At 42.8% G+C, this 19,849-nt stretch overlaps 1 protein-coding gene across 7 annotated transcripts in view; it reads left to right on the top strand.

Moving 5' to 3' along the window:
• LOC139758668 (uncharacterized) overlaps positions 1-19,849 on the top strand; it is a 260,280-nt gene that overhangs the window by 118,387 nt on the left and 122,044 nt on the right. For all 7 annotated transcript variants that reach the window (XM_071680307.1, XM_071680288.1, XM_071680282.1 and 4 more), the window contains one exon: positions 1,447-3,170. In XM_071680307.1, the coding sequence (XP_071536408.1) occupies positions 1,447-3,170 (1,724 nt within the window). The remainder of the gene's footprint in view (positions 1-1,446; positions 3,171-19,849) is intronic.

Genomic DNA, 19,849 nt, shown 5'->3' with positions numbered 1-19,849 from the left:
GGAAAGATTGACCAAGAGGATATATGTGTCGGAGGTGGAGGGAACGAGAAGTGGGAGACCAAATTGGAGGTGGAAAGATGGAGTGAAAAAGATTTTGAGTGATCGGGGCCTGAACATGCAGAAGGGTGAAAGGCGGGCAAGGAATAGAGTGAATTGGAATGATGTGATATACCAGGGTTGACGTGCTGTCAGTGGATTGAACCAGGGCGCGTGAAGCGTCTGGGGTAAACCATGGAAAGTGAGCTGTGGTTTCAGTGCATTATACATGACAGCTAGAGACTGACTGTGAATAAATGTGGCCTTTGTTGCCTTTTCCTAGCGCTACCTCACACACATGCGGGGAAGGGGGTTGTTATTTCATGTGTGGCGGAGTGGCGACGGGATTGAATAAAGGCAGACTATGAATTATGTACATGTGTATATATGTATATGTCTCTGTGTGTTTATATATGTATACGTTGAGATGTATAGGTATGTAAATGTGCGTGTGTGGATGTGCTTGTATATACATGTGTATGGGGTTGGGTTGGGCCGTTCTTTCTTCTGTTTCCTTGCATTACCTCGCTAATGCGGGAGACAGCGACAAAGCAAAATGGATAAATAGATAATGAATATGTACATGTGTATATGTATGTAGGTGCAACTCTATCATCTAACACATTTGACAAACCTTCAAAATACTCACTCCATCTCCTCATATCACCACTTGTTTTTATTACCTCCCCATTAGCTGTCTTTACCAATGTTCTCATTCTTTCCTCTTGTCGTACACACTTTATTTACCTCCTTCCAAAACATCTTTTTATTCTCCTAAAATTTAATGATACTCTTGCACCCCAACTCTCATTTGACCTCTTTTTCACCTCTTGCACCTTTCTCTTGACCTCTTGCCTCTTTCTTTTATACATCTCCCAGTCATTTGCACTATTTCCCTGCAAAACTCGTCCAAATGCCTCTCTCTTCTCTTTTACTAATAATCTTACTTCTTCATCACACCACTCACTACCCTTTCTAATCTGCCCACCTCCCACACTTCTCATGCCACAAGCATCTTTTGCGCAAGCCATCACTGCTTCCCTATATACATCCCGTTCCTCCCCTACTCCCCTTACGTCCTTTGCTCTCACTTTTTTCCATTCTGTACTCAGTCTCTCCTGGTACTTCCTCACACAAGGCTCCTTCCCAAGCTCTCTTACTCTCACCTGCTTACATGTGTATATGCCTGTGAGAGAATGGATGGATCTTCCTCTGTGCCCTGGTGCTACCTTTGCTAACGCAGGAAACAGCAATCAAGTACAACAGATAGACTTACCATTACTGTTTATATTGATCAATTTACAGAACAAGCTTGTTTATTCTATTCCATATCCATATTATTGTTGAAAAATATACATAAGTAAAGCGTTTGATTAATGATGATTTATTCTGTAATGTTCTGTTTTTCAGATTGAAGCTGTGGTGAAAGACAAGGTTGAAAGAGAGAAACACCTTGAAGAGGAGATAAAGGAAAAGGAAAAAATGATTCAGGGTGTTTCTTCTGCTTTAGATGCTAAGCAGAAGAGTATCATGGACTTTGAGACTAAATGCCAGAGTATAGAGGCACGGCTTGAAGCCCTTACTGAAGAAAAGGAACAAGTGGAAACTCATTCCAAAGATGTGCAAAAAAAGCTTGCTGCTAATATTGCAGATCTTACTAAGGTCCTAGAAGAAAGGGAACTGTTATTATCCGAAAGTCATAGAGAGATAGAAGGCTTAAATTCACAGCTTGTCAGTACTCAGGCTGAAAAGATGGAACTTGCAGATCAGTTAGATAAACTAAATACTAAGACAGAGGAGGCATTCAAGGATATGCAGATTGCATTAGAAGAATCCAGCTGTGCCTTAGAAGTAAAACAACAGCATTTGTTGGATACTGAGAAGAAATATGAGGACATGAAGAATGAAAATGAAATGCTTTTAGAATTAAAGAACCAGATGGAAATGAAAACAGGAGAAGCAGAAAAACAACACTCTGAGAGGATTACAAATCTCAATCAAACTTTAGAAAAATATAAATTATCTTTAGAAGAAAGTCAGAGTATAGTTGAGAACTTATCAACACAGCTTGAAACTCTTATGGCTGAAAACAAGAAGTTAGGAGAGAACAGTGAGAGAATAAAAGCTGAAAATGAGGAGAGATTATCCATTGTCCAGAGTGCTCTTGAAGTTGCAGATAATCACAGCTGTGAATTGAAGGGACAGGTTGAAATGCTTCGTACTCAGGTAGACCACCTTGATTCCACTTTTGAAAATAAAACTGAAGCCCTTATGCAGGAGAAGATAAAGCTGGAACAGGTGCATGAAGACTTAAAATTAGCTCTGGAAAACCTGAACAGAGAGTGTCAGGAGAAACACAGGAAGCTAATGGAGGCTGAACAAGAGGTTTACTTACTTAAAATGGGTATTGAAGAAAGATGTAAAGATTATGAGCAAATTACATTAGAATTATCTGAAAAGGAGAAGCTGGTAAAGGATAAAGAGATTGAGTTAGGGAATAGCATTTCTCGGGAGAAGCAACTGGAGAAGTTGGTAGCAGAAGTAGATAGTAATTTGAAAGCATCAGAGAATCAGTGTGGGATTTTGAAAAATTCTATTGAAGAAAAAGAAGATCAGCTGAGTCGGAGAATTAGAGATTCCCAGGTGCTTACTGAAGAACTAGATAACTTGAAGAAAAAGCTTGAAGCTGCTAATGATGAAATACATGAAGTGAAAGAAGATGGAATACGGTTTCAGGCATCTTTAGAGGAACTTGAAGATGAAAAGAATAATGTTATCAGTTGCCTTCAAGAACAGATTTCCCATCTAACTAAGGAAAAGGAAGGGCTGTTGCAGAGACTTTGTAAAGAAGAAGAAAAATCTGAGAATGCTCTGAGAACTCATCATCAAACTCAGATGCAGTTAACAAACCTATTAAATGAAAGGTCATCTCAGTTAGCTGAATTAAAGCTGCATTTGAAGGAAATCATGTCAGTAATTGATGAATTAAAAAAATTATATAGCTCTACACCTGAAAAGGATCCCTCTGAAGAAGAACAGTGTTCATGCAGATCTACCTTGGATAACTTGAAAGTGACAAAGAACATGCTTGCATTAGAGATGGAATCATTGCGTTGTCTCAATAAAAGTTTGAGGTAGGAAGAATATATATCTTTATAATTACTTTTTTTCTTTTTTGATAATGCATGCATATTAGAATAAGTGATAAGAAAGTTATAACAACTTCACAGCTTTAAGGACAAATGGATAAACTACTGATATACTGAATTAGGAGGTAGTAGTTGGTAGGCAGTCAACAACCAGGGAGGTATATTACCCATATTACCTGCCTGGTAATTGGGAGGGTTAGTGATGGCTTCTTGATGAGCCAGGACTTCTGCTGATCCAGGTAGCTGTCTTTTTTTTCTGCCTCACCTACACATGTACTACTAGCATTCTGTCCATTATTATACACACTCTCCTTGTCATGTATAACACTTGACAACTTAAGTACTTAACTCAGCTCATTCTTCATAACTAGATTTTCCTGCAGTGAGCACCATGTGCTAGCCCTGCCTTTTGGCAAAATGAGAGCAATAGATAGAACTAGTGGATAAGAACACCTAGGCTAGAGCATTAGGTAGAAGTAGTTTTATTTTTATTGTTATACTTGATCGCTGTTTCCTGTGTTAGCGAGGTATTACTGGGAAATTGGCAAAATTAAGAAAGAAAAAATAGACCCATCCACGCACATACACATAAGTTATTTTTATTTGTATACTTAATCACTGTTTCCTGCATCAGCGAGGTGGTGCCAGGAAATGGACGAAGAATGGCCCATCTACTCACGTACGCATATATATACTTAAACGCCCTTACACGCACATATACATACATATATATCAACATATACATACACATGTACATATCCATACTTGCTTACCTTTATCCATTCCTGTCGCTACCCTGCTACATAGGAAATAGCATCACTCTCCCCAGCTTCAGTGTGGTAGTTCTAGGAAAAACAGACAATAAAGGCAACATTCATTCACACTCATTCTCTAGCTGTCATGTGTAATGCGCTGAAGTCACAGCTCCCTATCCACATCCAGGCCCCACAGACCTTTCTATGGTTTACCCCAGATGCTTCACATGCCCTGGTTCAGTCCATTGACAGTACGTCAGTCCTGCTATACCATATCATTCCAATTCACTCTATTTCTTGCATGCCCTTCACCCTCCCGTATGCTCAGGCCCTGATCCCTCAAAATCTTTTTCATTCCATCCTACCACCTCCAATTTGGTCTCCCACTTCTCCTTCCCTCCATCTCTGACACATATATCCTCTTTGTCAATCTTTTCTCACTCATTTTCTCCATTTGTCCAAACCATTTCAGCATCCCCTCTTCTGCTCTCTCAACCTCTTTTTATTACCACACATCTCTCTTACCCTTTCATTACTTACTTGATCAAACCACCTCGCACCACATATTGTCCTCAAACATCTCATTTCCAACACATCCATCCTTCTCCGACAACCCTATCTATAGCCCATGTCTCACAACCATATAACATTGTTGGAACCACTATTCCTTCAAACATACCCACTTTTGCTCTCGGAGATAAGGTTCTCGCCTTCCACAAATTCTTCAATGCTTCCAGAACCTTCACCCCCTCCCCCACCCTGTGACTCACTTCTGCTTCCATGGATCCATCTGCTGCTAAGCCCACTCCCAGATATCTATAACACTTCACCTCCTCCATTTTATCTCCATTCAAACTTACCTCCCAGTTAACTTGTCCCTCAACCCTGCTGAACGTAATAACCTTGCTCTTATTCTCATTTACTCTCAACTTTCATCTATTACACACTTTACCTAACTCAGTCACCAGCTTCTGCAGTTCCTCACCCGAATTAGCCACCAAAAACAGACTGCATACTTGCCCTTCTCTCCATACACATATACATATCTCTGGAGCCTAGATTTGGATAGGGGGCTGTGGTTTCGATGTTAAACATGACAGCCAGAGACTGAGTGTGAACAAGTGTGGCCTTTTTTTGTCCGTTTTCCTGGCGCTACCTCGCTGAAACAAGGGGTAGCAACGCAGTTTCCTGTGGGGCTGAATAGTGCCAGGAATGAATGAAGGCAAGCAAGTATGAATATGTACATATGTATATATGTATATGTTTGTGTTTGTGTATGTAAATGTGCATATGTTGATATGTATATGTACGTGTAAGGGCATTTACGTGTATATATGTGTATATGAGTGGATGGGCCATTCTTTGTCTGTTTCCTGGCACTACCTCACTGATGGAAACGGCAATCAAGTATAATAGATAATAGCATAACACATACATATATTATTTTGTACTTATTATACTTAATTGCTGTTTCCCACATCAGCGAGGTAGCACAAGGAAACAGATTAAGGATGACCCAACCATTCATCTGCACATTTATTATTTATTTATTTATTTATTTAGGTACAGTAGGGTTGAGGGTCAAGTCAATTGGGAGGTGAGTTTGAATGGAGAAAAACTGGAGGAAGTAAAGTGTTTTAGATATCTGGGAGTGGATCTGGCAGCGGATGGAACCATGCAAGCGGAAGTGAATCATAGGGTGGGGGAGGGGGCGAAAATCCTGGGAGCATTGAAGAATGTGTGGAAGTCGAGAACATTATCTCGGAAAGCAAAAATGGGTATGTTTGAAGGAATAGTGGTTCCAACAATGTTGTATAGTTGTGAGGCGTGGGCTATGGATAGAGTTGTGCACAGGAGGGTGGATGTGCTGGAAATGAGATGTTTGAGGACAATGTGTGGTGTGAGGTGGTTTGATCGAATAAGTAATGTAAGGGTAAGAGAGATGTGTGGAAATAAAAAGAGCGTGGTTGAGAGAGCAGAAGAGGGTGTTTTGAAATGGTTTGGGCACATGGAGAGAATGAGTGAGGAAAGATTGACCAAGAGGATATATGTGTCGGAGGTGGAGGGAACGAGGAGAAGTGGGAGACCAAATTGGAGGTGGAAAGATGGTGTGAAAAAGATTTTGAGTGATCGGGGCCTGAACATGCAGGAGGGTGAAAGGCGGGCAAGGAATAGAGTGAATTGGATCGATGTGGTATACTGGGGTTGACGTGCTGTCAGTGGATTGAATCAGGGCATGTGAAGCGTCTGGGATAAACCATGGAAAGCTGTGTGGGGCCTGGATGTGGAAAGGGAGCTGTGGTTTCGGGCATTATTGCATGACAGCTGGAGACTGAGTGTGAACGAATGGGGCCTTTGTTATCTTTTCCTAGCGCTACCTCACACACATGAGGGGGGAGGGGGATGGTATTCCATGTGTGGCGAGGTGGCGGTGGGAATGAATAAAGGCAGGCAGTGTGAATTGTGTGCATGGGTATATATGTATGTGTCTGTGTGTGTATATGTATGTGTACATTGAGATGTATGGGTGTGTATGTTTGCGTGTGTGGACGTGTGTGTATATACATGTGTATGGGGGTGGGTTGGGCCATTTCTTTCTTCTGTTTCCTTGTGCTACCTCGCAAATGCGGGAGACAGCGACAAAGCAAAATAAAAAAAAATATCTATTTATTATTTATTCATTTTGCTTTGTCGCTGTCTGCCGCGTTTGCGAGGTAGTGCAAGGAAACAGACGAAAGAAATGGCACAACCCACCCCCATACACAATGTACACACACACACGCCCACACACGCAAATATACATACCTATACATCTCGATGTACACATATATATACACACACAGACACATTCATATATACCCATGCACACAATTCACACTGTCTGCCCCTATTCATTCCCATCACCACCTCGCCACACATGGAATACCATCCCCCTCCCCCCTCATGTGTGTGAGGTAGCGCTAGGAAAAGATAACAAAGGCCCCATTCGTTCACACTCAGTCTCCAGCTGTCATGCAATAATGCCCGAAACCACAGCTCCCTTTCCACATCCAGGCCCCACACAACTATCCATGGTTTACCCCAGACGCTTCACATGCCCTGATTCAGTCCACTGACAGCACGTCAACCCCGGTATACCACATCGATCCAATTCACTCTATTCCTTGCACGCCTTTCACCCTCCTGCATGTTCAGGCCCCGATCACTCAAAATCTTTTTCACTCCATCTTTCCACCTCCAATTTGGTCTCCCACTTCTCCTCGTTCCCTCCACCTCCGACACATATATCCTCTTGGTCAATCTTTCCTCACTCATTCTCTCCATGTGCCCAAACCATTTCAAAAAACCCTCTTCTGCTCTCTCAACCACGCTCTTTTTATTTCCACACATCTCTCTTACCCTTATATTACTTACTCGATCAAACCACCTCACACCACACACTGTCCTCTAACATCTCATTTCCAGCACATCCACCCTCCTGCACACAACTCTATCCATAGCCCACGCCTCACAACCATACAACACTGTTGGAACCACTATTCCTTCAAACAAACCCATTTTTGCTTTCCGAGATAATGTTCTCGACTTCCACACATTCTTCAAGGCTCCCAGGATTTTTGCCCCCTCCCCCACCCTATGATTCACATCCGCTTCCATGGTTCCATCCGCTGCCAGATTCACTCCCAGATATCTAAAACACTTTACTTTCTCCAGTTTTTCTCCATTCAAACTTACCTCCCAATTGACTTGACCCTCAACCCTACTGTACCTAATAACCTTGCTCTTATTCACATTTACTCTTAACTTTCTTCTTTCACACACTTTACCAAACTCAGTCACCAGCTTCTGCAGTTTCTCACATGAATCAGCCACCAGCGCTGTATCATCAGCGAACAACAACTGACTCACTTCCCAAGCTCTCTCATCCACAACAGACTTCATACTTGCCCCTCTTTCCAAAACTCTTGCATTCACCTCCCTAACAACCCCATCCATAAACAAATTAAACAACCATGGAGACATCACACACCCCTGCCGCAAACTTACATTCACTGAGAACCAATCACTTTCCTCTCTTCCTACACGTACACATGCCTTACATCCTCGATAAAAACTTTTCACTGCTTCTATCAACTTGCCTCCCACACCATATATTCTTAATACCTTCCACAGAGCATCTCTGTCAACTCTATCATATGCCTTCTCCAGATCCATAAATGCTACATACAAATCCATTTGCTTTTCTAAGTATTTCTCACATACATTCTTCAAAGCAAACACCTGATCCACACATCCTCTACCACTTCTGAAACCACACTGCTCTTCCCCAATCTGATGCTCTGTACATGCCTTCACCCTCTCAATCAATATCCTCCCATATAATTTACCAGGAATACTCAACAAACTTATACCTCTGTAATTTGAGCACTCACTCTTATCCCCTTTGCCTTTGTACAATGGCACTATGCACACATTCTGCCAATCCTCAGGCACCTCACCATGAGTCATACATACATTAAATAACCTTACCAACCAGTCAACAATACAGTCACCCCCTTTTTTGATAAATTCCACTGCAATACCATCCAAACCTGCTGCCTTGCCGGCTTTCATCTTCCGCAAAGCTTTTACTACCTCTTCTCTGTTTACCAAATCATTTTCCCTAACCCTCTCACTTTGCACACCACCTCGACCAAAACACCTATATTTTTGCCACTCTATCATCAAACACATTCAACAAACCTTCAAAATACTCACTCCATCTCCTTCTCACATCACCACTAATTGTTATCACCTCCCCATTTGCGCCCTTCACTGAAGTTCCCATTTGCTCCCTTGTCTTACGCACTTTATTTATCTCCTTCTAGAACATCTTTTTATTCTCCCTAAAATTTAATGATACTCTCTCACCCCAACTCTCATTTGCCCTCTTTTTCACCTCTTGCACTTTTCTCTTGACCTCCTGTCTCTTTCTTTTATACATCTCCCAGTTATTTGCATTATTTCCCTGCAAAAATCGTCCAAATGCCTCTCTCTTCTCTTTCACTAATACTCTTACTTCTTCATCCCACCACTCACTACCCTTTCTAAACCCACCTCCCACTCTTCTCATGCCACAAGCATCTTTTGCGCAATCCATCACTGATTCCCTAAATACATCCCATTCCTCCCCCACTCCCCTTACTTCCATTGTTCTCACCTTTTTCCATTCTGTACTCAGTCTCTCCTGGTACTTCCTCACACAAGTCTCCTTCCCAAGCTCACTTACTCTCACCACCCTCTTCACCCCAACATTCACTCTTCTTTTCTGAAAACCCATACAAATCTTCACCTTAGCCTCCACAAGATAATGATCAGACATCCCTCCAGTTGCACCTCTCAGCACATTAACATCCAAAAGTCTCTCTTTCACATGCCTGTCAATTAACACGTAATCCAATAACGCTCTCTGGCCATCTCTCCTACTTACATACGTATACTTATTTTTTTTTTTTTATACTTTTTCGCTGTCTCCCGCGTTTGCGAGGTAGCGCAAGGAAACAGACGAAAGAAATGGCCCAACCCCCCCCCCCCCATACACATGTATATACATACGTCCACACACGCAAATATACATACCTACACAGCTTTCCATGGTTTACCTCAGACGCTTCACATGTCTTGATTCAATCCACTGACAGCACATCAACCCCGGTATACCACATCGCTCCAATTCACTCTATTCCTTGCCCTCCTTTCACCCTCCTGCATGTTCAGGCCCCGATCACACAAAATCTTTTTCACTCCATCTTTCCACCTCCAATTTGGTCTCCCTCTTCTCCTCGTTCCCTCCACCTTCGACACATATATCCTCTTGGTCAACCTTTCCTCACTCATTCTCTCCATGTGCCCAAACCATTTCAAAACACCCTCTTCTGCTCTCTCAACCACGCTCTTTTTATTTCCACACATCTCTCTTACCCTTACGTTACTTACTCGATCAAACCACCTCACACCACACATTGTCCTCAAACATCTCATTTCCAGCACATCCATCCTCCTGCGCACAACTCTATCCATAGCCCACGCCTTGCAACCATACAACATTGTTGGAACCACTATTCCTTCAAACATACCCATTTTTGCTTTCCGAGATAATGTTCTCGACTTCCACACATTCTTCAAGGCTCCCAGAATTTTCGCCCCCTCCCCCACCCTATGATCCACTTCCGCTTCCATGGTTCCATCCGCTGCCAGATCCACTCCCAGATATCTAAAACACTTCACTTCCTCCAGTTTTTCTCCATTCAAACTCACCTCCCAATTGACTTGACCCTCAACCCTACTGTACCTAATAACCTTGCTCTTATTCACATTTACTCTTAACTTTCTTCTTCCACACACTTTACCAAAGTCAGTCACCAGCTTCTGCAGTTCTCACATGAATCAGCCACCAGCGCTGTATCATCAGCGAACAACAACTGACTCACTTCCCAAGCTCTCTCATCCCCAACAGACTTCATACTTGCCCCTCTTTCCAAAACTCTTGCATTTACCTCCCTAACAACCCCTTCCATAAACAAATTAAACAACCATGGAGACATCACACACCCCTGCCGCAAACCTACAATCACTGAGAACCAATCACTTTCCTCTCTTCCTACACGTACACATGCCTTACATCCTCGATAAAAACTTTTCACTGCTTCTAACAACTTGCCTCCCACACCATATATTCTTAATACCTTCCACAGAGCATCTCTATCAACTCTATCATATGCCTTCTCCAGATCCATAAATGCTACATACAAATCCATTTGCTTTTCTAAGTATTTCTCACATACATTCTTCAAAGCAAACACCTGATCCACACATCCTCTACCACTTCTGAAACCACACTGCTCTTCCCCAATCTGATGCTCTGTACATGCCTTCACCCTCTCAATTAATACCCTCCCATATAATTTACCTATTCATCCAACTACTGACAGGACATCCCCGGCACACCAGCCGTCACCCATCACTATGAATAATTAAGATGTTTCAGTTACATCTCGACGTGTAAACTGCGGCGTCTTCCTCCTGATGGCCAGTGTGTACCTCGGCCGCATGCGGCACTTGCATGATATAAGGCAATATGTTCATCTAAGGTTCGGTTGTCTTACGGAAACTTGATGAAGATAAGAGTAAAGTACAGACAGACTTCCCCAGAACTTTTTTAAAGGGGAAGTAATTGTTTATAGTTGTGTTACTGGAGTGATAGTTTTCATACATGGTGTTTTGACAAGAAAATAGTGAAATTGGAGAAAAATGTAGCTTAGACATTGAACCTTATTGATACAGTGGTTAAATTGATGAGAACGACTATTGACGTTTGTGTAAATAAATTATACATTTCCTTTTTCCATAGCCAGAGGTTGAACCATTATGTGACATTCATTTTTTCAATCACTTCAAGCTAGAAGTTTCAGTTTTCTAAATTGTTTCTTACATTTTTCATATGTATATATATGTATGTGTGTGTGTGTGTGTATGTGCGTATGTATGTGTATGTGTGTGTATGTGTATATGTATATACATATGTATATTATCCCTGGGGATAGGGGTGAAAGAGTACTTCCCACGTATTCCTCGCGTGTCGTAGAAAGCGACTAGAGGGGACGGGAGCGGGGGGCCAGAAATCCTCCCCTCCTTGTATTAACTTTCTAAAATGGGAAACAGAAGAAGGAGTCACGCGGGGAGTGCTCATCCTCCTCGAAGGCTCAAAGTGGGGTGCCTAAATGTGTGTGGATGTAACCAAGATGTGAAGAAAGGAGAGATAGGTAGTATGTTTGAGGAAAGGAACTTGGATGTTTTGGCTCTGAGTGAAACGAAGCTCAAGGGTAAAGGGGAAGAGTGGTTTGGGAATGTCTTGGGAGTAAAGTCAGGGGTTAGTGAGAGGACAAGAGCAAGGGAAGGAGTAGCAATACTCCTGAAACAGGAGTTGTGGGAGTATGTGATAGAATGTAAGAAAGTAAATTCTCGATTAATATGGGTAAAACTGAAAGTTGATGGAGAGAGGTGGGTGATTATTGGTGCATATGCACCTGGGCATGAGAAGAAAGATCATGAGAGGCAAGTGTTTTGGGAGCAGCTGAATGAGTGTGTTAGTGGTTTTGATGCACGAGACCGGGTTATAGTGATGGGTGATTTGAATGCAAAGGTGAGTAATGTGGCAGTTGAGGGAATAATTGGTATACATGGGGTGTTCAGTGTTGTAAATGGAAATGGTGAAGAGCTTGTAGATTTATGTGCTGAAAAAGGAGTGATGATTGGGAATACCTGGTTTAAAAAGCGAGATATACATAAGTATACTTATGTAAGTAGGAGAGATGGCCAGAGAGCGTTATTGGATTACGTGTTAATTGACAGGCGTGCGAAAGAGAGACTTTTGGATGTTAATGTGCTGAGAGGTGCAACTGGAGGGATGTCTGATCATTATCTTGTGGAGGCTAAGGTGAAGATTTGTATGGGTTTTCAGAAAAGAAGAGTGAATGTTGGGGTGAAGAGGGTGGTGAGAGTAAGTGAGCTTGGGAAGGAGACCTGTGTGAGGAAGTACCAGGAGAGACTGTGTACAGAATGGAAAAAGGTGAGAAAAATGGAAGTAAGGGGAATGGGGGAGGAATGGGATGTATTTAGGGAATCAGTGATGGATTGCGCAAAAGATGCTTGTGGCATGAGAAGAGTGGGAGGTGGGTTGATTAGAAAGGGTAGTGAGTGGTGGGATGAAGAAGTAAGAGTATTAGTGAAAGATAAGAGAGAGGCATTTGGACGATTTTTGCAGGGAAAAAATGCAATTGAGTGGGAGATGTATAAAAGAAAGAGACAGGAGGTCAAGAGAAAGGTGCAAGAGGTGAAAAAAAGGGCAAATGAGAGTTGGGGTGAGAGAGTATCATTATATTTTAGGGAGAATAAAAAGATGTTCTGGAAGGAGGTAAATAAAGTGCGTAAGACAAGGGAGCAAATGGGAACTTCAGTGAAGGGCGCAAATGGGGAGGTGATATCAAGTAGTGGTGATGTGAGAAGGAGATGGAGTGAGTATTTTGAAGGTTTGTTGAATGTGGCTGATGATAGAGTGGCAGATATAGGGTGTTTTGGTCGAGGTGGTGTGCAAAGTGAGAGGGTTAGGGAAAATGATTTGGTAAACAGAGAAGAGGTACTAAAAGCTTTGCAGAAGATGAAAGCCGGCAAGGCAGCAGGTTTGGATGGTATTGCAGTGGAATTTATTAAAAAAGGGGGTGACTGTATTGTTGACTGGTTGGTAAGGTTATTTAATGTATGTATGACTCATGGTGAGGTGCCTGAGGATTGGCGGAATGCGTGCATAGTGCCATTGTACAAAGGCAAAGGGGATAAGAGTGAGTGCTCAAATTACAGAGGTATAAGTTTGTTGAGTATTCCTGGTAAATTATATGGGAGGGTATTGATTGAGAGGGTGAAGGCATGTACAGAGCATCAGATTGGGGAAGAGCAGTGTGGTTTCAGAAGTGGTAGAGGATGTGTGGATCAGGTGTTTGCTTTGAAGAATGTATGTGAGAAATACTTAGAAAAGCAAATGGATTTGTATGTAGCATTTATGGATCTGGAGAAGGCATATGATAGAGTTGATAGAGATGCTCTGTGGAAGGTATTAAGAATATATGGTGTGGGAGGCAAGTTGTTAGAAGCAGTGAAAAGTTTTTATCGAGGATGTAAGGCATGTGTACGTGTAGGAAGAGGGGAAAGTGATTGGTTCTCAGTGAATGTAGGTTTGCGGCAGGGGTGTGTGATGTCTCCATGGTTGTTTAATTTGTTTATGGATGGGGTTGTTAGGGAGGTAAATGCAAGAGTTTTGGAAAGAGGGGCAAGTATGAAGTCTGTTGGGGATGAGAGAGCTTGGGAAGTGAGTCAGTTGTTGTTCGCTGATGATACAGCGCTGGTGGCTGATTCATGTGAGAAACTGCAGAAGCTGGTGACTGAGTTTGGTAAAGTGTGTGGAAGAAGAAAGTTAAGAGTAAATGTGAATAAGAGCAAGGTTATTAGGTACAGTAGGGTTGAGGGTCAAGTCAATTGGGAGGTGAGTTTGAATGGAGAAAAACTGGAGGAAGTGAAGTGTTTTAGATATCTGGGAGTGGATCTGGCAGCGGATGGAACCATGGAAGCGGAAGTGGATCATAGGGTGGGGGAGGGGGCGAAAATTCTGGGAGCCTTGAAGAATGTGTGGAAGTCGAGAACATTATCTCGGAAAGCAAAAATGGGTATGTTTGAAGGAATAGTGGTTCCAACAATGTTGTATGGTTGCGAGGCGTGGGCTATGGATAGAGTTGTGCGCAGGAGGATGGATGTGCTGGAAATGAGATGTTTGAGGACAATGTGTGGTGTGAGGTGGTTTGATCGAGTAAGTAACGTAAGGGTAAGAGAGATGTGTGGAAATAAAAAGAGCGTGGTTGAGAGAGCAGAAGAGGGTGTTTTGAAATGGTTTGGGCACATGGAGAGAATGAGTGAGGAAAGGTTGACCAAGAGGATATATGTGTCGGAGGTGGAGGGAACGAGGAGAAGAGGGAGACCAAATTGGAGGTGGAAAGATGGAGTGAAAAAGATTTTGTGTGATCGGGGCCTGAACATGCAGGAGGGTGAAAGGAGGGCAAGGAACAGAGTGAATTGGAGCGGTGTGGTATACAGGGGTTGACGTGCTGTCAGTGGATTGAATCAAGGCGTGTGAAGCGTCTGGGGTAAACCATGGAAAGCTGTGTAGGTATGTATATTTGCGTGTGTGGACGTGTGTATGTACATGTGTATGGGGGGGGGGTTGGGCCATTTCTTTCGTCTGTTTCCTTGCGCTACCTCGCAAACGCGGGAGACAGCGACAAAGTATAAAAAAAAAAAAATTTACCAGGAATACTCAACAAACTTATACCTCTGTAATTTGAGCACTCACTCTTATCCCCTTTGCCTTTGTACAATGGCACTATGCACGCATTTCGCCAATCCTCAGGCACCTCACCATGAGTCATACATACATTAAATAACCTTACCAACCAGTCAACCATACAGTCACCCCCTTTTTAATAAATTCCACTGCAATACCATCCAAACCTGCTGCCTTGCCGGCTTTCATCTTCCGCAAAGCTTTTACTAACTCTTCTCTGTTTACCAAATCATTTTCCCTAACCCTCTCACTTTACACACCACCTCGACCAAAACACCCTATATCTGCCACTCTATCATCAGACACATTCAACAAACCTTCAAAATACTCACTACATCTCCTTCTCACATCACCACTACTTGTTATCACCTCTTTTTAAACCAGGTATTCCCAATCACCAGTCCTTTTTCAGCACATAAATCTACAAGCTCTTCACCATTTCCATTTACAACACTGAACACCCCATGTATACCAATTATTCCCTCAACTGCCACATTACTCACCTTTGCATTCAAATCACCCATCACTATAACCCGGTCTCGTGCATCAAAACCACGAAGACACTCATTCAGCTGCTCCCAAAACACTTGCCTCTCATGATCTTTCTTCTCATGCCCAGGTGCATATGCACCAATAATCACCCATCTCTCTCCATCAACTTTCAGTTTTACCCATATTAATCGAGAATTTACTTTCTTACATTCTATCACATACTCCCACAACTTCCGTTTCAGGAGTAGTGCTACTCCTTCCTTATTATTCTTATATATTTTGCTTTGTCGCTCTCTCCCACGTTAGTGAGGTAGCGCAAAGAAACAGAGGAAAGAATGGCCCAACCCACCCACATACACATGTATATACATGCACGTCCACACATGGAAATATACATATCTATACATCTCAACGTATACATATATATACACACACAGACATATACATATATACACATGTACATAATTCATACTGTCTGCCTTTATTCATTCCCATCGCCACCCTGCATTACACATGACAGCTAGAGACTGATTGTGAATGAATGTGACCTTTGTTGTCTTTTCCCAGTGCTAACTCGCAGGGAGAGGGGGGGGGTGCCATTTCATGTGTGGTGGGGTGGTGAAGGGAATGAGTGAAGGCAGCAAGTATGAATATGTACATGTGTATATATGTATGTCTGTGTATGTATACATTGAAATGCATAGGTATATATATGTATGTATATTTCCACACATTATTACTTTTTCACTACTAACTCAAACCACCTCACTCCACATATTGTCCTCAAGCATTTCCTTTCCAACACATCCACTCTCCTCCATACACCCTATCTATAGCCCATGCCTTGCAACCATGTAATATGTTGGAACCACTATTCCTTCAAACATACCCATTTTTGCTCTCTGAGATGATGTTCTCTCCTTCCTCACATTCTTCATCACTTCCAGAACCTTTGCCCCCTCCCTACCCCATGACTCACTTCCATGGTTCCATTCACTGCCAAGTCCACTCCCAGATACTGAAAACACTTCAGTTCCTCCCATTTTGCTTCATTCAACATCCCAACTAACTTGTCCCTCAACCATGCTGAACCTAATAACCTTGCTTTTATTCATATTTACTCTTAACTTTCTCCTTTCCCACATCAGCGAGGTAGCACAAGGAAACAGATTAAGGATGACCCAACCATTCATCTGCACATTTATTATTTTATTTATTTATTTAGGTACAGTAGGGTTGAGGGTCAAGTCAATTGGGAGGTGAGTTTGAATGGAGAAAAACTGGAGGAAGTAAAGTGTTTTAGATATCTGGGAGTGGATCTGGCAGCGGATGGAACCATGCAAGCGGAAGTGAAATCATAGGGTGGGGGAGGGGGCGAAATATCCTGGGAGCATTGAAGAATGTGTGGAAGTCGAGAACATTATCTCGAAAGCAAAAATGGGTATGTTTGAAGGAATAGTGGTTCCAACAAAGTTGTATAGTTGTGAGGCGTGGGCTATGGAATAGAGTTTGCACAGGAGGGTGGATGTGCTGGAAATGAGATGTTTGAGGACAATGTGTGGTGTGAGGTGGTTTGATCGAATAAGTAATGTAAGGGTAAGAGAGATGTGTGGAAATAAAAAGAGCGTGGTTGAGAGAGCAGAAGAGGGTGTTTTGAAATGGTTTGGGCACATGGAGAGAATGAGTGAGGAAAGATTGACCAAGAGGATATATGTGTCGGAGGTGGAGGGAACGAGGAGAAGAGGGAGACCAAATTGGAGGTGGAAAAGATGGTGTGAAAAAGATTTTGAGTGATCGGGGCCTGAACATGCAGGAGGGTGAAAGGCGGGCAAGGAATAGAGTGAATTGGATCGATGTGGTATACTGGGGTTGACGTGCTGTCAGTGGATTGAATCAGGGCATGTGAAGCGTCTTTTCAAGCTGATAAACATGGAAAGCTGTGGGGGGCCTGGATCGTGGAAAGGGAGCTGTGGTTTCGGGCATTATTGCATGACAGCTGGAGACCTGAAGTGTGAACGAATGGGGCCCTTTGTTATACTTTTCCCTAGCGCTAACTCACACACATGAGGGGGGAGGGGGATGGTATTCCATGTGTGGCGAGGTGGCGTGGGAATGAATAAAGGCAGGCAGTGTGAATTGTGTCAAATGGGTATAAATGTATGTGTCTGTTGTGTAATATGTATGTGTACATTGAGATGTATGGGTGTGTATGTTTGCGTGTGTGGACGTGTGTGTATATACATGTGTATGGGGGTGGTTTGGGCCGTTCTTTCTTCTTTTCCTGTGCCGCACCCCACATCTGAAATGCGGAGACAGCGACAAAGCAAAATAAAAAAAAATATCTATTTATTATTTATTCATTTTGCTTTGTCGCTGTCTGCCGCGTTTGCGAGGTAGTGCAAGGAAACAGACGAAAGAAATGGCACAACCCACCCCCATACACAATGTACACACACACACGCCCACACACGCAAATATACATACCTATACATCTCGATGTACACATATATATACACACACAGACACATTCATATATACCCATGCACACAATTCACACTGTCTGCCCCTATTCATTCCCATCACCACCTCGCCACACATGGAATACCATCCCCCTCCCCCCTCATGTGTGCGAGGTAGCACTATGAAAAGACAACAAAGGACCCATTCGTTCACATCAGTCTCCACTGTCATGCAATAATGCCCGAAACCACAGCTCCCTTTCCACATCCAGGCCCCACACCAACTATCCATGGTTTACCCCAGACGCTTCACATGTCTTGATTCAATCCACTGACAGCACATCAACCCCGGTATACCACATCGATCCAATTCACTCTATTCCTTTGCCCGCTTTTCACCCTCCTGCATGTTCAGGGCCCGATCACTCAAAATCTTTTTCACTCCATCTTTCCACCTCCAATTTGGTCTCCCACTTCTCCTCGTTCCCTCCACCTCCGACACATATATCCTCTTGGTCAATCTTTCCTCACTCATTCTCTCCATGTGCCCAAACCATTTCAAAAAACCCTCTTCTGCTCTCTCAACCACGCTCTTTTTATTTCCACACATCTCTCTTACCCTTATATTACTTACTCGATCAAACCACCTCACAACCACACACTGTCCCTAACATCTCATTTCCAGCACATCCACCCTCCTGCACACAACTCTATCCATAGCCCACGCCTCACAACCATACAACACTGTTGGAACCACTATTCCTTCAAACAAACCCATTTTTGCTTTCTGAGATAATGTTCTCGACTTCCACACATTCTTCAAGGCTCCCAGGATTTTTGCCCCCTCCCCCACCCTATGATCCACTTCCGCTTCCATGGTTCCATCCGCTGCCAGATCCACTCCCAGATATCTAAAACACTTTACTTTCTCCAGTTTTTCTCCATTCAAACTTACCTCCCAATTGACTTGACCCTCAACCCTACTGTACCTAATAACCTTGCTCTTATTCTCATTTACTCTCAACTTTCATCTATTACACACTTTACCTAACTCAGTCACCAGCTTCTGCAGTTCTCACATGAATCAGCCACCAGCGCTGTATCATCAGCGAACAACAACTGACTCACTTCCCAAGCTCACTCATCCACAACAGACTTCATACTTGCCCTCTTTTCCAAAACTCTTGCATTCACCTCCCTAACAACCCCTTCCATAAACAAATTAAACAACCATGGAGACATCACACACCCCTGCCGCAAACTTACATTCACTGAGAACCAATCACTTTCCTCTCTTCCTACACGTACACATGCCTTACATCCTCGATAAAAACTTTTCACTGCTTCTATCAACTTGCCTCCCACACCATATATTCTTAATACCTTCCACAGAGCATCTCTATCAACTCTATCATATGCCTTCTCCAGATCCATAAATGCTACATACAAATCCATTTGCTTTTCTAAGTATTTCTCACATACATTCTTCAAAGCAAACACCTGATCCACACATCCTCTACCACTTCTGAAACCACACTGCTCTTCCCCAATCTGATGCTCTGTACATGCCTTCACCCTCTCAATCAATATCCTCCCTCCCATATAATTTACCAGGAATACTCAACAAACTTATACCTCTGTAATTTGAGCACGCACTCTTATCCCTTTGCCTTTGTACAATGGCACTATGCACGCATTTCGCCAATCCTCAGGCACCTCACCAAGAGTCATACATACATTAAATAACCTTACCAACCAGTCAACAATACAGTCACCCCCTTTTTTGATAAATTCCACTGCAATACCATCCAAACCTGCTGCCTTGCCGGCTTTCATCTTCCGCAAAGCTTTTACTACCTCTTCTCTGTTTACCAAATCATTTTCCCTAACCCTCTCACTTTGCACACCACCTCGACCAAAACACCTATATTTTGCCACTCTATCATCAAACACATTCAACAAACCTTCAAAATACTCACTACATCTCCTTCTCACATCACCACTAATGTAGCCACCTCCCCATTTGCGCCC

The sequence above is a fragment of the Panulirus ornatus genome, chromosome 2 (genome assembly GCF_036320965.1).
Source record: "Panulirus ornatus isolate Po-2019 chromosome 2, ASM3632096v1, whole genome shotgun sequence".
In the NCBI taxonomy this organism is placed as follows: Eukaryota; Metazoa; Arthropoda; class Malacostraca; order Decapoda; family Palinuridae; genus Panulirus; species Panulirus ornatus.
The sequence above is the reverse complement of the archived record's forward strand: the minus strand, read 5'-3'. Positions and strand labels throughout refer to the sequence as shown.